Source organism: Geotrypetes seraphini, chromosome 3 (genome assembly GCF_902459505.1).
Source record: "Geotrypetes seraphini chromosome 3, aGeoSer1.1, whole genome shotgun sequence".
Lineage (NCBI taxonomy): Eukaryota > Metazoa > Chordata > Amphibia > Gymnophiona > Dermophiidae > Geotrypetes > Geotrypetes seraphini.
The window spans coordinates 50,913,071-50,932,976 of record NC_047086.1 but is presented as its reverse complement, the minus strand read 5'-3'; the positions used below and the strand labels follow the sequence as shown (position 1 = coordinate 50,932,976).

The 19,906-nt window shown below is 42.7% G+C and overlaps 1 protein-coding gene across 4 annotated transcripts in view; it reads left to right on the top strand.

Annotated features, from left to right (window-relative positions):
- The window catches only part of DDX43 (DEAD-box helicase 43), a 267,260-nt gene that overhangs the window by 105,994 nt on the left and 141,360 nt on the right, over positions 1–19,906 (top strand). For all 4 annotated transcript variants that reach the window (XM_033935444.1, XM_033935443.1, XM_033935447.1 and 1 more), the window contains exons 6-7: positions 4,438–4,594; positions 4,672–4,790. In XM_033935444.1, the coding sequence (XP_033791335.1) occupies positions 4,438–4,594; positions 4,672–4,790 (276 nt within the window). The remainder of the gene's footprint in view (positions 1–4,437; positions 4,595–4,671; positions 4,791–19,906) is intronic.

Here is a 19,906-nt window from a genome sequence, read left to right as displayed (position 1 = left end):
CAACACTCATGAATTGTTTAACCTGGTTAAAAATTTATTTGATACCACACGCCACAGTCAATCCATGCACGACACAAAACTTCCATCAACAGACGATCTAGCACAACACTTTGACTCAAAAATTGTGAGCCTAAGGAACAATTGTCCAACAAACAACACATATAAACATCAAATAGCCAACATACATGAAAACGAAATACCAGTGGATATGTTTTGGAACTCCTTTCAGGAACCAGAATGGAATAACTTCATAAAACTCTACAACAAATATACCAAATCAAACTGCATTCTAGATCCCTGTCCCCCCAACATTATGAAAGCAGCCCCTTTAGACTTTAAACTAACACTGTGGCATCATATGACCAATAATTTCAAAAAAGGAAAATTCCTAACGAAAAACGGTCACATTATAATCACCCCAATTCCGAAAAACCATAAACAATCCCTAACATCAGTAACCAATTATAGACCGGTAGCATCCATCCCATTCTTCGTAAAAATAATGGAAGGTTTAGTACACACCCAATTGATGGACTACCTTGATCAGTTCTCGCTACTACATGAAACCCAATCTGGCTTCAGACCTCTGTTCAGCACTGAAACGGTGATTTTAGCGATCCTAGAATACTTACGCAATTTACTCAGCAAGGGCCATAATGCCTTAATCATGCAATTCGATATGAGCTCGGCCTTCGACTTGGTGGATCACAAAAAATTGTTACAATGCTTAGACGCAATAGGCATCGGAGGCGAGGTACTTGACTGGTTCCGAGGATTCCTTACGACCCGCACCTATCAAGTACGCTTCAACTGCAACCTCTCTAAAACATGGAGAAACCCATCAGGCGTCCCACAGGGATCCCCACTATCCCCACTACTCTTCAACGTCTACATATCTTCACTAGGCACGCAACTGGCCCAGAGGGGTATAAAAGTATTTAGCTACGCGGATGACTTCACAATCATTATCCCGTTTAATACGTCTCCCTCCGAAATCACCCCCACAGCAACAGAAGCGCTAAACCTGATGGTACAATGGACCTCAGAATTCAAACTGAAGCTTAACTCAGACAAAACTAAATTCTTCATAGCCTCGCCACACACACATATCACGACAAAATCACTAAGCATAAACAATCTCAACTACCCCATTCAACCAACAATGAAAGTTCTGGGGGTAATACTGGACCAAGGTCTAACCATGAAAGACCATGTGGACTCCCTAGTCAAAAAAGGGTTTTTTACTCTATGGAAACTCAGATCCATTAGAGCATACTTCGACGCGTCAGCATTCAGAATCCTGGTACAATCCCTAATACTAAGCCACCTTGATTATTGCAACATTACCCATCTGGCAATCTCCCAAAAGCAAATGCAGAGACTACAACTGATACAAAATGCAGCAGTCAGGCTGATTTTCGGGCTGAAGAAGTCCGATCACATAACCCCTTCCTACCGACTCCTGCACTGGCTGCCAATGGAGGCACGTACGAAGTTCAAGCTGGGATGTCTATGCTTCAAGGTATTATCTGGTCTAGCCCCTAAATACATAACAGCCCTCTTCTCATTCCCAACCAACAGACATGAAAGAAGTGCACATCTGAAATTCGTCTCCCCACCGGCTAGAGGATGCAAATATAAGAGATACCATCAACAACTTCTATCGTATCAAGCAGCCTTATGGGGCAAAGACCTAGAAAAACTAATCACACTCACAAACAACTATGGAGAATTTAGGAAACACCTAAAAACATTCCTGTTCTCGAAATACCTAGGTAACGAACAAGAACAATAGCCCCCTTCGCAATCCCACCCAAATCTGATCTTGTAAACTGCTAACCCCTAATCACTAACAATGAATGCTCCATTCAATTTATGGAATTTTCTAATCCATTGTAAACCACATGGTACATCATGGTCCTGCAGTATACAACCTATTGTTATTATTGTTAATGCTGTTACTATCAGATGAACACTGCCATACTCTGTAAGTAGCTGTCTGTTCAGTTTCTCTTTATTGTAAACCGCCTAGAAGTCGCAAGATTGTTGGCGGTATATAAAAATAAAGTTATTATTATTATTATTATTATTGTAAAATGTTTCTTCTTTTTTAATATATATATTTATTTATAAAATTTAAACATTATTATCAAGCATATCATCTTGTACAGAAAGTGAGATCAAGAAAACATAATAATATTTACTTTCAATCCTGAAAATAAATCAAAATATAGTGGGAAAGGAGGGATGTGCTGGACCTTTCCTTTCTCCCAGGCCATACCTTTCAACGCACTTGGGAACCGTTTTGGACAACTATGACTCCGCTGGCTCGAAGCCGCTTGCTGAACTGTTGAATCCTTGTATTCTGTCCCATTATGTTGCACTTGGTTTGCCTGATCCTTTTCTGTTTTTCTATGGGTATGATGTATTTGGAAGGAGGACCCTGGGGGGATTGGGGGGGGGGAGTTTCTTGGGGGGAAGTGATCTGTGGGGGATGGGTTCTGTTATCTAAAATGCTGAGCTTGTTTGTACTTTGTTTGTTTCTTGTTTGCTGTTTTTGCTGAGCTCAATAAAACATATTTGAACATAAATCAAAATATAAGAAGAAAAATAAACATCTTAACTTAATCACACACTAGTCCTCAAATTAGGATCCAAGATTAACGATAAGAGTAATTGAATTAAAGAATATTTTAACAAAGAAAATCACTTAATCTGCTGCTGAAAAGAGAACTAATTATTACATAAGTAGAGATGGTTTTTCACACTCAAGACATTTCAAAGAGAGGAAAGCAGTCAAATGAGCTGATTCTACAAATATATATTTTAAGGAACGGTATCTAATGACACATTTACAGGGATACCTAAGAAAGAAAAGACCCCCCTATCTGAGTCACCCCTAGTTTTAACATTAAGAATTCCCTTCTTCTCTTCTGAGTCTCTCTCGAGATATCAGGAAATATCTGAATGTGGAAACCCAGGAAGTCCTTAGATCTATTTTTAAAGAAAAGTTCAAGAATCCAATCCTTGTCTGGGGCCAAAGCCACAGTCAATAAGAGAGTGGTTGAAATAGCCAATTCTCTGTCTTGATTATTCCAGTAAAGTAGAAACATCCAAGGGTTCTTCCTGTGGTTTTCCATCATCTTCTTTCTTTTGAGGATCCTGATTTCTTGTAGGCAAATAATATACTCTTGTAAGAGGTGGTAAAGAATTCTCAGGTATTTTAAGAATTTCCAGAAAGTATCGCTTTATCATAACTCGTGGTGAGATTGATAAAATTTTTAGAAAATTAATTAAATGCAATTAAATTAATTAAATGGCTTTTCCAGATCACAGCAGTTAAAAAATAAAACATAAAATTTAAAGGAAAAGAAGTCCAATATTAAAATAGGAAAGACCTAATTCATTGTTGTGTAAGATTTGCCTCTGCAGATGATATCAAAATCTGCAATAGAATAGACACGCCGGATGGTGTGAATAATATGACGAAAGACCTGGCGAAGCTTGAAGAATGGTCTGGAATTTGGCAGCTAAAATTTAGTGCTAAGAAATGCAAGGTAATGCATTTGGGCTGCAAAAACCCAAGGGAATGGTACAGTTTAGGGGGTGAAGAACTTATGTGCATGACAGAAGAATGGGACTTGGGTGTGATTGTAAGTGATGATTTTAAGGTGGCCAAACAGGTTGAAATGGTGACGGCAAAAGCTAGAAGGATGCTAAGTTACATAGGGAGAGGTATGGCCAGTAGGAAAAAGGAGGTATTGGTTCCCCTGTATAAGACTTTAGTGAGACATCATTTAGAATATTGTGTACAATTCTGGAAGCCACACCTTCAAAAAGAGATAAAAAGGATGGAGTCGGTCTAGAGGAAGGCTACTAAAATGGTGTGTGGATTTAAAGATCTCAATCTGTATACTTTGGAGGAAAGGCGGGAGAGGCGAGATATGATAAGAGATGTTTACCTATACATTAGTCAAATCTCTTTCATTTGAAAGGAAACTGCAATGAGAGTGCATAGGATTAAGTTAAGAGGTGATAGGCTCTGGAGTAATCTAAGGAAATACTATTTTACAGAAAGGGTGGTAGATGTGTGGAACAGTCTCCCAGAAGAGGTGTGGAGGCAGAAACTGTGTCTGAATTCAAGAGGGCCTGGGATAGGCATGTGGGAATCTCTCAGAGAGAGAGAGAGAGAATGGTTACTGCGGATGGGCAGACTATCTGCCATCATGTTTCTATGTTTCTATTCATACCAAGAACTTAACCTCAAAAACATCCATCCATAGCTTATTGCAGAAACACCAGTAAATCTTCACTCCACCCTCCTCCAAAACATCAAATGCTTGACAAAATAAAATCTTTTCAGCATACTTTTAAATTCTTGATTTAGTTAGAATTTCAGCTTTAATTGTAGTTTTAATGTTAATGATTTTATTATAGGAAAGAATCCAATAACATAATTTGTAATGACCTCAAAGAAGGTGAGAAGAGAGCCATTCCTAATCCAACTGTTGTTTTTGAAGAAGCATTTCAATGTTTTCCTGAAATTATGGATACCATCAGGAAAGTTGGTTTTCTGAAACCTACACCAATTCAGGTATGATTTATTTAATTCTAATTTAAGATCCTAGAGTTTTTGTGTTTCATGTCTAGTGTTCAGGTTTTTCTTTTTAGTCACAGGCCTGGCCTATCATACTTCAAGGACTTGATCTCATTGGCATTGCACAGACTGGCACTGGAAAAACATTAGCCTACTTATTGCCGGGCTTCGTTCATTTGGATTCCCAACCAATGTAAGGAAAGCTAATTTCTTACTTAATTGCATTATCAAATTAGTCCTTGAAACTGTTTTTCAGAGACATGTCACTTTAAAAGGGAAAATTTCCAGATCTTTCTTCCACTTCTTGCCTTCTTTAATGTTCTCCATGTCTCTATCAGTCATGTATGAAATTATGGATATAATGCTTCTATATTGTTTTTGCCAAGGTAATTGCAATTTCACTGTGCCTTGTGGCTTATATTTTGTTTTACAACAGTTCTCATTTTCATAATGAGGGAGAGAGAGAGCTCTTCTTTGAAATGTTTCTAGTTCCGCTATATCTTTTTCAGATAAGGCAACCAGAATTGAACACACCATGAGTTCACACCAGAATTGAGTTCATACCATGAAGCAATACAGAGGCATTATAACATTCTTGGTGTTAACCATTCCTTTTTAAAATACTTCCTAGCATCTTGTGAGCCTGCTAGAGACAGAGAAAGTACCTACTTATATTATGTACAGCACTGCTTACGTCTAGTAGCGCTATAGAAATGATAGGACGTAGTAATAGTAGTAGATTATTTAAAAAATAAATAAAGTGCCACAAATGATGGAATGTAGTTTCCGTGTTTGATAAATTCAAGGAAGTCCATGAAGCTGCTGAATTTGGGTGCTCAGTGTTTTGGGAGGTCATCGTTTCTGCTGTGGAGGTTCAAATTTTGTCAAGAAAGGTGGCCGTTTTGTCAGCAGACTGTGTTTTAGCATTTTGAACCTGCCACTGAAGTCCAGACCTTGGCCAGATTGGGGATTTAGCATGGAATGTTGCTACTAATTGGGTTTCTGCCAGGTACTGTGACCTGGATTGGTCACTGTGAAAACAGGGTACCATTGGTCTGATCCAGTGTGGCTGTTATGTTCTTATGGGGGTTACGAGCTGGGTTCTTCTCCATATCCAAGTGACATCAGGTCTTCAGGAGGATTCTCAAGAAGACCAGTGCTAATTTTGTGACTACAGCTTTGCCATGTGTTATCAGAGTTGCTCAGTGATATTCTCTTTTGTGATGCATGCCCCTGCTTTTTGCAGTTTGCTGTTCCATGGGTTTCTTTGGTTAATCTGCCTAGGTATCCTGTTTGGGAGCATAGTGGTTGTTTTTCTTGCATTTCACATTTATTTTCCATGGAAGATTGCTGGGATATGATCCAAGAAGATGTGTAAATAAATAGAAAAAAAACAAAGTTTTACCACCTCACTCCCAGGAAGGGTGCCGAGGAAGCAGAAGAAGGAAAGAAAGTAAAAGTAAGAGGAAAAGAAGGCCATTTTGTTTTTCATAAGCAGTAGCTGAAAGGATAAAGAAAAAGAGGTTATCCTTTTATAAACTATAAAAGATTGCAGAAAGAGGAAGACGGGCAAAAATACCTGGAAAAGTTAAGCTGGAAAACAAAGATGCAACTGGAAGAAAAAATAGCAGACATGGTAAATAGAGGGACAAGACATTTTTTTAGATGTTAGTGATAGGAGGAAGTTCAATACTGCTGTTCTGAGACTCAAAGGTGAAGGAGAGAAATATGTAGAAGCTAATAAAAATAAAGCTGAATTGCTTAATAAATTTGTTCTGTGTTCACAGCTAAAGGGCCAGGAGCAGGAAAGCAGAACTCAATCACAAATAGACATGGAGGTATGGTAGACCCAGAACAATTTTCAAAGGACTATATTTGTGAGGAGCTAGCTAAACTCAGGGTTTAAGTTTAAGTTCAGTTTATTTAATATACCGCAAATATAAAACCAGAAGGCAATCTAAGCGGTTTACAATTAAAAAAAACCAAACAAAAACAACCCAAGAACATTAAATAGGGTAAGAGCAGAAAGAAGACAAACGTAAAGGAAAATAATTGAGAAATGGGGAAAGAGGGAATCGGGGATGACAATAAAAATAAAAAGGATGGGCAAAGGGATGAACAATGTGGTAAGGGAGGGAACAAAGAATTTAAATCTGCCCACACAGAAGAAAAGTAGCCATCAAGAATTACTGTGGCATATTTGCAACCTATCCTTGAGAACAGGGGTAATCCCGGAGGACTGGAAGATAGCGAATGTCACACCGATCTTCAAAAAAGGATCGAGAGGCGACCCGGGGAACTACAGACCGGTGAGCTTAACCTCAGTTCCGGGGAAGATGGCTGAATCGCTGATCAGGGAAGGTATCAATGAGCACATAGAAAAAAATAATCTGATGAGAACAAGCCAGCATGGTTTCTGTAAAGGACGATCATGCCAGTCGAATCTACTGCATTTCTTTGAGGGGATAAGTAAATAATTGGACCAAGGTGACACCGTAGATATCATATATCTAGATTTCCAAAAAACCTTCGACAAGGTAGAAACATAGAAACTGACGGCAGAAAAGGGCCAAGACCCATCTATTCTGCCCATACCAATGTCTCACCCCCTAACTCCCTCCTTGAAGAGATCCCACGTTCCAATCCCATTTTTTTCTTAAAATCTGACACGCTGCTGGCCTCAATCACCTCCAGTAGAAGACTATTCCAGCGATCAACCACTCTTTTGGTGAATAAATATTTTCTGGTGTCACCATGAAATTTCCCACCCCTGAGTTTGAACAGATGCCCTCTTGTTGCCATGGGACCTTTTAGAAAAAAGATATCTTCTTCCACCTGGATATGGCCCGTTACATATTTGAACGTCTCGATCATGTCCCCCCTCTCTCTGCGTTCCTCGAGTGAATATAGATGAACTTATCCAGCCGTTCCCCATACGGGAGATCCTTGAGTCCTGAGACCATCCGGGTGGCCATTCTCTGAATCGACTCAACTCTCCGCACATCTTTGTGGTAATGTGGCCTCCAGAATTGTACACAGTATTCCAGATGGGGTCTCACCATGGATCTGTACAAAGGCATTATGACCTCGGGTTTACGGCTGACGAAGCTCCTCGGATACAACCCATGATTTGTCTAGCTTTGGATGAAGCTTTCTCCACTTGATTGGCAGACTTCATGTCGTCACTAATGATCACCCCCAAGTCTCGTTCTGCTACAGTCCTTGATAGGGTCTCACCATTCAGGGTGTAAGGCGTGCATGGATTTTTGCTGCCAAGGTGCATGACCTTGCATTTTTTGGCATTGAAACTTAGTTGCCAGGTCCTTGACCAATGCTCCAGTAGGAGCAGGTCATGTGTCATACTGTCGGATATTGAGCCTTTGTCAGGCAATGTGCTTTTGTCTGTTGTGCTCTCGCCCACTATGTTGCATAGTTTGGCATCATCGGCGAATAACGTAATTTTACCTCGAAGACCCTTAGCCAAGTCACTTACGAAGATGTTGAATAGGATCGGGCCCAAGACCGAGCCCTGCGGCACTCCGCTGATCACCTCCGTTGTTTCTGAGGGGGTGCCGTTTACTACCACCCTTTGAAGTCTACCACTAAGCCAGTCCTTAACCCATGCAGTTAATGTGTCGCCTAATCCCATCAAACTCATCTTGTTCAATAACCTGCGGTGTGGGACGCTGTCAAATGCTTTGCTGAAATCCAAGTACACGATGTCTAGGGATTCCCCCTTATCCAGCTTTCTTGTTACCCAGTCAAAGAAGCTGATCAGATTGGATTGGCAGGACCTTCCCTTTGTAAATCCGTGTTGATGGGGATCTCTTAGATATTCCTCGGACAGGATCGTGTCCAATTGACGTTTGATTAGAGTTTGCTCACTATCGATGTTAGTCTGTAGTTCGCAGCCTCCGTCTTGCATCCCTTTTTGTGGAGCGGGATGACGTTAGCCGTTTTCCAGTCCAACGGGACTCTTCCATTACTTAGGGAAAGATTGAAGAGTGCGGATAACGGTTCTGCCAGGACATCACTCAATTCCCTGAGCACCCTGGGGTGTAGTTTGTCTGGTCCCAGTGCTTTGTTCACTTTGAGTCTTGATAGCTCATAGTAGACACTGCTGGGCGTAAACACGAAATTTTGAAATGGGTCTTCCATGCTTTCCCTTGTCTGCAGCTGAGGGCCGGACCCCAACGCCTTGGAAGTGAAGACTGAGCAGAAGTATTCATTTAAGATTTTGGCTTTATCGGAGTCCGATTCTACATAGTTCCCGTCAGGTTTCTTAAGGCGTACTATCCCACCTGTGTTTCTGTTTCTGTCACTAATATACCTGAAGAAGGATTTATCGCTCTTTTTGATGTTCTTCACTAGATTCTCTTCCATTTGAAATCTGGCCTCTCTGACTGCTGTTTTGACCGCTTTTGACTTGGCCAGATAGTCTTCCCTAGATTCCTGCTTACCTGATTGTTTGTAGGAGATGAATGCTCTTTTCTTCTTTTTTATGAGGTCTGAGATCTCCGCAGAGAACCATTGTGGTTTATTGTTTCTGCGCCGTTTACTAACTGATTTTATATAACGGTTGGTTGCTTCGTGTATGGTTGTTTTCAGAGTTGACCACATTACCTCTACATTGTCTGTTTCTACTTAGTTTTGCAGCGCCTGATGGACGAAGTCTCCCATGCTTTCGAAGTTTGTGTCCTTAAAGTTGAGGACCTTGGTTAGTGTGGTTGATTTAGTGAAACCTTTCCTGAGGTTGAACCATATCATGTTGTGGTCACTGGAAGCCAACGTGTCTCCTACCGAGACCTCCATGATGCTTTCTCCGTTGGTAAGTATCAGATCCAGTATCGCCTGATCTCTAGTGGGCTCCAGTACCATTTGCCTGAGTCTTGCTCCCTTTATAGAGTTTAATAGCCTTCTGCTGCTGCCGGTTGCAGAGGTAAGATTGTTCCAATTCACATCAGGCATATTGAAGTCTCCTAATAATACTGTGTCCCCACGAAGAGTGATATTCTCTATGTCTTCGATTAATTCAATATCTAGGTCATCCTGTTGTCTTGGAGGTCTGTATATTATGCCAAGATACAGGCATTTGTCCTTCCCCCTGGCCAAATTCACCCAGAGGGATTCCCCGGTGTACCTGACATCCGCAATTCTTGTAACTTTAATGTCTTCTTTAGTATAAAGAGCTACCCCTCCTCCCATTTTGCCCTCTCTATCCCGACGGAGTAAGTTGTAACCCGGTATGACCATGTCCCATCCATGGGAGTCCGTGAGCCAGGTCTCGGATATCGCCACCACATCTAGGTTGGCGTTCCTTATTTCCGTCTCTAATTCTAGAATCTTGTTGCTCAAACTGTGGGCATTGACGTACATAGCCCTCCATACCTTAAGTATGTTATGTCCCTGTCTAAATATTCCTGCCTGAGCTAACTTGCCTCCTTCAGTACCGTTTGCAAGGTGTGTACCCTTCCTAGAACCAAAATTACAATGTGTACATACCCCATGAACGCCTACTGAAGAAACTGTGGAGTCACGGGGTGGAAGGGGATGTGCACAGATAGATCAAAAATTGGCTGGCGAACAGGAAGCAGAGGGTAGGAGTAAAGGGGCACTACTCTGACTGGATAGGGGTCACGAGTGGTGTTCCGCAAGGGTCAGTGCTGGGACCGCTGCTGTTCAATATATTTATTAATGATCTGGAAACGTGGATGAAGTGTGAAGTTATCAAGTTTGCAGATGGCACAAAACTCTCCAGCAGGGTCAGAACTGTTGAGGAATGCAAAGAACTGCAGAGCGACCTGAACAAACTGAGTGAGTGGGCAAAAAGATGGCAGATGAGCTTCAATGTGGAGAAATGTAAGGTCTTGCACATAGGGAAGGGGAACTCCATGTACAGCTATGCGATGGGAGGGGGAGGATACTGGGGGAAGGCAACCAAGAAAAAGATCTGGAGGTATTGGTGGATAACAATGAAGCCGGCGGCGCAATGTGCAGCGGCCTCAAAGAAAGTGAGCAGAATGTTGGGCATTATCAAAAAAGGTATCACTACCAGAACGAAGGAAGTTATCCTGCCACTGTATCGAGCAATGGTGTGCCCACATCTGGAATACTACGTCCAATACTGGTTGCCATACCTCAAGAAGGACATGGCAATACTCAAGAGGGTCCAGAGGAGAGCAACGAGGATGATAAAAGGACATGGAGAACCTTTCATATGCCAAACGGTTGAACAAGCTGGGGCTCTTTACCCTGGAGACTGAGAGGGGACATGATAGAGACTTATAAAATCATGAAAGGCATAGAGAAGGTGGAGAGGGACAGATTCTTTAGACTAGCGGGGACAACATAAACAAGAGGTCATTCAGAAAAACTGAGAGGAGACAGATTCATAACGAATGCAAGGAAGTTCTTCTTCACTCAACGGGTGGAAGACACCTGAAACGCGCTTCCCGGAGAGGTGATAAGACAGAGTACAATTCCGGGGTTCAAAAAGGGACTGGATGACTTCCTGGAAGCGAAGGGGATAACAGGGTACAGATAGAGGTTTACCTTACAGGACATTAAGCGAACAGGGTATGGACGTTTTAGGTTAAGTAGGGAACACTTACAGGTCATGGACCTGGGGGGCCACCGCGGGAGTGGACTGCCGAGCACGATGGACCCCTGGTCTGACCCGGCAGAGGCAATGCTTATGTTCTAAGAGAAAGTAAGTTAAGAGCTAAAGGCCAGAGAGAAGTAGTATGCCTTGAAGGTTACAAATGATTTCTCTGAACGAAGGTAAAAAGGCAAAGAATTCCAGAGAGTAGGAGCCATAACACAGAATGAAGAATTCCTATGGAAGTCCAGAAAAAGTTGTCTAAATGAGGGAATGACTAATAACTGCTGCTGTGAGGAGAATAAGGTTCTTTGAGGCAAATATGTGACCAGAAGGCAATATAAAAATGAGGGAAGACCGCTGGAAAGAATCTGGTGGGAAAGGATATGGCACCAGAAGGGATGGGGTTGGATGGCTTACATTCAATGGTACTAAAGAAACTTAAGGAAGTTCTGGCATCTCCACTGGCTGAACCTTTCAATGCTTCTCTAGAGTCAGGAATGATACCAGAGGACTGGAGAAAGGCGGATGTGGTCCCTCTCCACAAAAACAGAAGTAATGAAGAGGTAGGGAACTACAAGCTGGTAAGTCTGACTTCTAGTGCAAAAGGCATATGAGTCTTTACCAGTGGGTTGTGCACCTCTACTCACAAGTTTGTGTAGAAGGCATCATTTGCATTTGTCTGCTCCTCCTTCTCTGACACTGCTATGTGCTCCTCAGTTCATCCTTCTACATGTGAGTTAAAGGTGTCTTTTTTTTTTTTTTACCACTTTCAGAGGCTTTCTGGTACCTAGGAGCAGTTTAGAATTCTTGGAGCAGCTCTGCTTTGGTGGAAATACAAATGCTCTCAGTTGCTGTCTGCAGCTGGGGTGGGGGCAGGCGGCATCCCCTGTTTCAGGGCACCTACTTGGCCAGCCTGCACTAACATTGAAATAGCTTGGGAATCATTCCCTTTGTAGCACTGCTCATCCCTTGTTGTCTGTGGACATTTTTGGGGTTGAGCAGTATCTCTTTGGCACCTGTGTCGGTCCCTTGGACTTTTATCATGTGCTGAAGAAGAGTGAGTTGCTTTGGGATCCAGGGATTCGGGCTCTAACCCAATGGACCATTGTTTTAAGTTTATTTAAACTTGATATACCGCTTTAATTACCAAAGCGGTGTATATTGTACAAAATTTTAAATATAAATAAAAATGGGGAAATAACATAAATTACAAGAAATAACTGAAGATACATGCTACAAAAGGGAAATGGATGGGATGCATTTCATAAAAATAAAAAGGAGAGGGAATAGGAAGAACAAAGGGGAGAAGGGAATTGTCTGATATGTGGCCTTTGTCTGAGTTCAAATGCGTTTAATCTTGGCTATAAATCTCTTAGACATCTTTAAAGAGAGAGGTTTTGAAACTGAATTTGAATTTGCTGGAGTTGGTCTCCTGTCTCAGGTCCAAAGGTAAGGCGTTCCACAAAGTGGGTGCAACAACCGAATAAATGGTCTTGCATGTTGTATCGTAAAATAATTGTCGAACAGAAGGGACTTAGAAGATGATGTTGTGATGAATGAAGTGATCGTGAAGATTCATATGGGATCAAAAGCCTGTTGATAAATAAAGGTGTGATTAAATTGGACTTTGAATGTATGACTATTATGTTCTTATGGGGGTTGGGAGTTGGGTTTTCCATATCCAAGTAAGTAGCAGCGTTTGGTTTTTGTTTTTGTGTCTATTTTTTATGCATGTCTTCACCACTTTCCAGCTTGCCTGAAGCAGTAAGTCTTCACTACTTTCCATCTTGCCTAAGGGCTGAGGGAGGTATAGCACTAGCTGCAGTGTGAGTACTGAGCTTTTATTGTCTATGAGAGACATCGGGGGGAGGGGTGTCTCATTCCCAGTTTTGTGGGTTTCTGGGGCACACTTTTAGGTTCCCCACCTCCAAAAACCCCTTCCCCCATGATCTGGTGTTTTCACCTCACTGCCTCATTTAGTTTTATGGTGCACTTGTGCAACTGTAGTAGCCATCTTGGATTTTCAGTCCCAACTTAAAAGCTTCTATTTGCCTCAAAAACTTCTTGATTTTGTTCAAAATAAAAAAATATGGACTCGGGTCATTTGGCATCTAGTTTGTGCCAGATTTGAACTGGAAAGCCATTTGATGAGTCCATGCTGTATGTGCTAGGGGATGTTGGGGGAGGGGGTGGAGAGAAGGCTCCATGCAGTTAGCTCCCTCTGGCCATTTTAGGGCCTCTGAGTCACAGGCCCCCCCTTCCCTTGAGAAGTTGAATAGTGACTTACTGCTTTTGGCAAAGTGCAGGAACCTCGTTGTCAAAGAATGTGATTAAATCAGTTAGCATAATAGGGTTTTAAAAAGGTTTGGATAATTTCCTAAAAGAGAAGGCCATAGGCCATTATTGATATGGCTTGGAGAAATCCACTGCTTATTCCTTGGATAAGGAGCATAAAATCTGTTTTACTACTTGGGATCTAGCTAGGTCCTTGGGACTTGAATTGGCCACTGTTGGAAACAGGACACTGTGTTTGATGGACCTTCAATCTGTCCCAGTGTAGCAATTCTTATGTTATGAGGTGCGCAAAGGGTGTGTGGGGGGGTGTTAATGCTTGTCTACCCCCATTGGGCTTTACCCCTGCTTTTGTGTGGCTCCTGATTGAAGCGTAAATGGGTTACCGGGGTTCATCTGGTTCTGCTTCTGTTTCTCAAGAGGTTTCACTTTCCTCTCAGGCTGTTCATCCTTCCAGGGCTGCAGAGGTCCAGCCAGAGAGCGACTGGAATGACTGGGGTCAGATTCAATGCCCTTATTTCCCTACAAGGATTCCTCGCTCCTGGAGGATGCTGAGTCCCCAGCAGGTGCTTCAGAATCAGGAATCCCTGATGCTCATGGACCAGGGTGAATACCAGCAACCTTGCGGAAGGTTATTGCAGAATCCTTATGGATTCTGCACTTAAATTCTCCTCAGAGTGCTGCTGTTCAGTGAACGGTCATGAGCAGCAATAAGCCACAGTCTACCTGCTTCCTTTCTCATCCAGACATTACCATGATGCTAACAGAGTACTGGGATGTCCTGGAGGGCTCCTTGCGTGTGATATGGACCATAACTAAATTGTACGCATTGGCTCAGGCATTTGTTTTGCCTGTGATAGATTCCTTGGAAGCGCAAGTTGCCTGCTGGACTTCCCTACCCAGTGAGGGCCAGGTGGATTTCAAGGATGTGCACAACCGCAGGTTGAAAGGCAGTTTGAAGTGCTAGTATTGGGGCTGAAAGCAGCGGTGACAGCCTCATTTGTGACTTGCACTTGCCATACCTTCCTGCTCTAAACTTACCCCAGTTTGTTATTGGGGGGAGGATTATGTAGTGGACACACTCTGATATTTCAGGTTATGAGTAAGGTCTTGGTCTTCTCTATCTCAGCCCACAGAATGCACTGGATTCTGCAGTGGATTGTGTACTCAGCATCTAAGGCCACTCTGAGTCGGCTACCCTTTAAGGGTAAGATGTTGTTTGGGAAGGGCCTGTGTGGCCTAAGTCTCTCCCTGACAGACCCATGGATTCAATGCAGGGCTGGTTGTGGCTCCTTAAGAGGCCAAGAGACCAAGATGATAAAGGGGATGGAACTCCTCTCATATGAAGAAAAACTAAAAAAAACTTAAAAAAAACTTCAGCTTGGAAAAGAGACTACTGAGGCAAGATATGATTGAAGGCTACAGAATCTTGAGTAGAGTAGAACGGGTACAATTGGATCAATTTTTCATTCTGTCAAAAGTTACAAAAACTAGGGGACATTCGATGAAGTTACAGGGAAATACTTTTAAAGGAGATATTTTTCACTCAGAGAATAGCTAAGCTCTAGAATGCGCTGTATCTCACGGAAACAAGGGGCTAGCTACATCCAGGAGTCAGAGCAGTAACTCTAACCCTCCATCTCAATTGGTGACATTACCGGAAGCCATATCAGCCCATTTTAACAGGAAAGAAGGGCCCTATGCTTAATGGAGTTGGTCTGAAGAAGCTAAAGCTTCCAACTTTCCAAGATTATTTATGTCGTCTTATCTTGCTCCAAGAATAAAATCGGTCTAGGCAACTTACAATCTAAAATCAATTCCAAAATCAATTCCAACATCAAAATAAGATCACATTATAACATACATATAAGGTTAAAAATGACTCGAATTTGCTTTCTGTACAGGTTAATTTTGAATATGTAATTGAAAAAAAGAATTACATGAAGAAGGACATTGTACTTCTCGAAAGGGTCCAGAGAAGAGCCACTAAAATGGTTAAGGGGCTGGAGGAGTTGCTGTACAGTGAGAGATTAGAGAAACTGGGTCTCTTCTCCCTTGAAAAGAGAAGATTGAGAGGGGACATGATCGAAACATCCAAGATAATGAAGGGAATAGATTTAGTAAATAAAGGCAGGTTGTTCACCCTCTCCAAGGTAGGGAGAACGAGAGGACACTCTCTAAAGTTAAAAGGGGATAGATTCTGTACAAACGTAAGGAAGTTCTTCTTCACCCAGAGAGTGGTAGAAATCTGGAACACTCTTCCTACATCAACTCACACTGGCTCCCAATCCAAGAAAGAATCCAATTTAAATTTTACTGCATATTATTTAAAACACTACACGGAGACAGTCCATCATACCTGAACAATCGCCTCATCCAAGCAACCAGCACCAGACACAGAAAAACGCACTCCCCATTCATACCCCCCCCATCCAAAGAAGTGAAAAGAACAAAACTACATGACGGCCTCCTAGCCACACAAGCTGCAAGACTGGATAACCAAATCTCCAACCTTCTGATGACCACCCCAGACTATAAGACGTTCAGAAAAGAAATAAAAACCACACTTTTCAAGAAATTCCTAAAACAGAAATAACAACACGACCACTAAAAGCCCTCAAGATCTTCTTATTACCTCTCTAGCTATCCTCTACAATTCATATAATTCTGTTCATTCTGTAACACTGTAATTCTTTATTCATTGTAATTCTGTCCTTAAACTAACCTTTTGTAATCCGCCTTGAACCGCAAGGTAATGGCGGAATAGAAATCCCTGATGTAATGTAATGTAATGTAATGTTATAGGGGAAAGCACCCTTCAGGGATTCAAGAAAAGATTGGTTAAGTTCCTGCGGGAACAGAACTTATGCAGGTAAGGCTAGACTCAAATAGGGCACTGGTCTTTGACCTAAGGGCTGCCGCATGAGTGGACTGCTGGGCACGATGGACCACTGGTCTGACCCAGCAGCGGCAATTCTTATGTTTTTATGGTTTTTAAAAAAGGTTTGGACAATTTCCTGGTGGAAAAGTCCATTGTCTGTTATTGAGAAAGAAATGGGGGAAGCCACTGCTTGCCCTGGATAAGTAGCATGAAATGTTGCTACTCCTTGTGTTTTGGCCAGGTACTTGTGACCTGGATTGGCCACTGAGAATGAGCTACTGGGCTTGATGGGCCATTGGCCTGACCCAGTAAGGCTATTCTTATGTTCTTTTGCTTTTTAGTGCAGTAGTTCCAAATGGCAGTAACTGAACCCATTGGATGCACTTCTGAAGATCCATATTTGTTAGGAATTTTGATTGTATATAAAGTGTGAAATATAAAAGTTTGCATGGTGGACAGTTCTTGCATGTGCAAAGGTGCTACCTAAAAATAAAGTTGCCAACACAGTGGACCTACATATGTAGACATAATGTAGACAGTGCTGTGAACAAGTCTGCCCTGTGAACTTCTAAAAGCTAAGTTACTCAGCATTTCATATTCTGCTCTTTTCACTGTTTTTCAGCATTATATCTGCTTAATTTCTCTTCTCCTCCTCCCTGTTTCTTACTCAAAAAAACCACAAAAAATAAACCCTTCTCTTTCCTTTGTTAAATCTTATTTCCTCTTTCCCTTCATAGGAATAAGGGTAAGATTTATAGTCCCACCCATCCCAGGGATCACAGCTCATATATAGAGACCCAAATAATCAGGACTACTCAAATCAGGTCACTTCACAACCAATCAAGATGACCTTTATTCTATGCAATCACTGTGGTGCTTTAATTCCAAGACACACTATTTGGAGGATTAAGGCTTGCCCCATCTGTCTTCAACTTGCTAGTATTAAGGAGGAGCTCTGCAAACTTAAACAGGAATTGAATACAATTAAAGCAGCTTCCATCACTCCACAAAATCATACCAACTTACCACTTCAAAGAATAAAACAGCCCAGGAATAAATGGGTCACAGGAAGCTCAGGAAGATTGCGACATGTAACACAGAAACATCCACCTTCACTAATATTACCTCTACAGAATTCCTTCGCTCCACTAGTGCACTGCGATACTCAAGAAAACAGAAGGGAAGTGGGACTGGAACCAATGAAGGTAACTCAAGAGAACAAGCGCACCCTAAGCACAAATAAAAAAGCCAAAAACAGAAAACTATTACTGTCGGGGGATTCCATCATCAGAGGCATTAACCTTAGAACACAAGGTGAGGAGACCAAAATAGTGAAATGTCTTCCAGGAAAGGTGACTAGTGGAGTCCCTCATGGTTCGGTGCTGGGGCCAATCCTGTTCAATATGTTTGTGAGTGACATTGCTGAAGGGTTAGAAGGAAAAGTGTGCCTTTTTGCAGACGATACCAAGATTTGTAACAGAGTAGACATCGAAGAGGGAGTGGAAAATATGAAAAAGGATCTGCAAAAGTTAGAGGAATGGTCTAATGCCTGGAAACTAAAATTCAATGCAAAGAAATGCAGAGTAATGCATTTGGGAATTAATAATCGGAAGGAACCATATATGCTGGGAGGAGAGAAGCTGATATGCACGGACAGGGAGAGGGACCTTGTGGTGATAGTGTCCGAAGATATAAAGGTGAAAAAACAGTGTGACAAGGCAGTGGCTGCTGCCAGAAGGATGCTGGGCTGTATAAAGAGAGGCATAGCCAGTAGAAGGAAGAAGGTGTTGATGCCCCTGTACAGGTCATTGATAAGGCCCCACTTGGAGTATTGTGTTCAGTTTTGGAGACCGTATCTGGCGAAGACTTGAAATGGTCCAGAGGAGGGTGATGAAAATGATAGGAGGCTTGTGCCAGAAGATGTATGAGGAGAGACTGGAAGCCCTAAATATATATACCCTAGAGCAGTGTTTTTCAACCTTTTTTGGGCAAAGGCACACTTGTTTCATGAAAAAAATCACGAGGCACACCACCATTAGAAAATGTTAAAAAATTTAACTCTGTGCCTATATTGACTATATATAAAGTAATTCTCTTGAATAGGAATCAAATAAACACAAAGAAAGTATTTTATAATGCTGCCACCGCCAACAACACCGTTGGCGGCGGTGGCACTCAAGTGGCTAAAGAGCCGCAGTTTGCAGGCCTAGGGACAACACTGGAGGGTGGCCAGCTGTGCACCCCCTTGGGACGTAAACCCGGGGTGGGGCAGACCGCCCCCCCCCCCACCCTGGTATGCCACTATCTATACCTCACTCCCTCCCTATGACCAAAAATTCTCCTTTCTTCTATTCCCCGTGTACACAACCATCTCTTTCCCTCCCTTCCTCTCTCCAAAGTCCATGCCTTCTGTGTCCAAACACTCATTCCCTCCCTTCCTCTCTCCCAAGTCCATTTCTTCTGTGTCCAAAAACGCATTCCCTCCCCCACCTCAGCATCTCTTTCCCTCCCTTCCTCTCTCCCAAGTCCATTTCTTCTGTGTCCAAAAACGCATTCCCTCCCCCACCTCAGCATCTCTTTCCCTCCCTTCCTCTCTCCCAAGTCCATTTCTTCTGTGTCCAAAAACGCATTCCCTCCCCCACCTCAGCATCTCTTTCCCTCCCTTCCTCTCTCCCAAGTCCATGCCTTCTGTGTCCAAAAACCCATTCCCTCCCCCACCTCAGCATCTCTTTCCCTCCCTTCCTCTCTCCCAAGTTCATGCCTTGTGTCCAAAACGCACTCCCTCCCCCCTTTTGTGTTCCGTGTTTGCCTCCCAGCCCATCTTTGCAACTTTCTCAGCAAAACGAAGCTCAAGCCGCGAGGCTTGTCTTCTGCTTCCTGCCTGCCCTGCCGCGCACAAATAGCCGAACGGAAGTATTCTCCGACGTCAGCGCTGACGTCGGAGGGCAGGCTTTGCTTAAGCCCTCCCTCCGACGTCAGCGCTGACATCGGGGAACGCTTGCGATCGGCTATATGTTAGCTGCAGGGCAGGCAGGAACAGAAGACGAGCCTCGCGGCTCGAGATGTATTGAACTCCGCGGGTCCCCCGTCCAGCTCTCTCCTGTCCACGTGGGGCGGACCGCCCCTCTCCCTAGACTGGTGGTACTGCCCTGATGGCGGCCCTGACCGTACGGCACACCAGGCAACGTGCCGCGGAACAGCTGTTGAAAAACACTGCCCTAGAGGAAAGGAGAGACAGGAGAGATATGATTTAGACGTTCAAATACTTGAAGGGTATTAACGTAGAACATAATCTTTTCCAGAGAAAGTAAAATGGTAAAACCAGAGGACATAATTTGAGGTTCAGGGGTGGTAGATTCAAAGGCAATGTTAGGAAATTCTACTTTACGGAGAGGGTGGTGGATGCCTGGAATGCGCTCCTGAGAGAGGTGGTGGAGAGTAAAACTGTGACTGAGTTCAAAGAAGCGTGGGATGAACACAGAGGATCTAGAATCAGAAAATAATATTAAAAATTGAACTAAGGCCAGTACTGGGC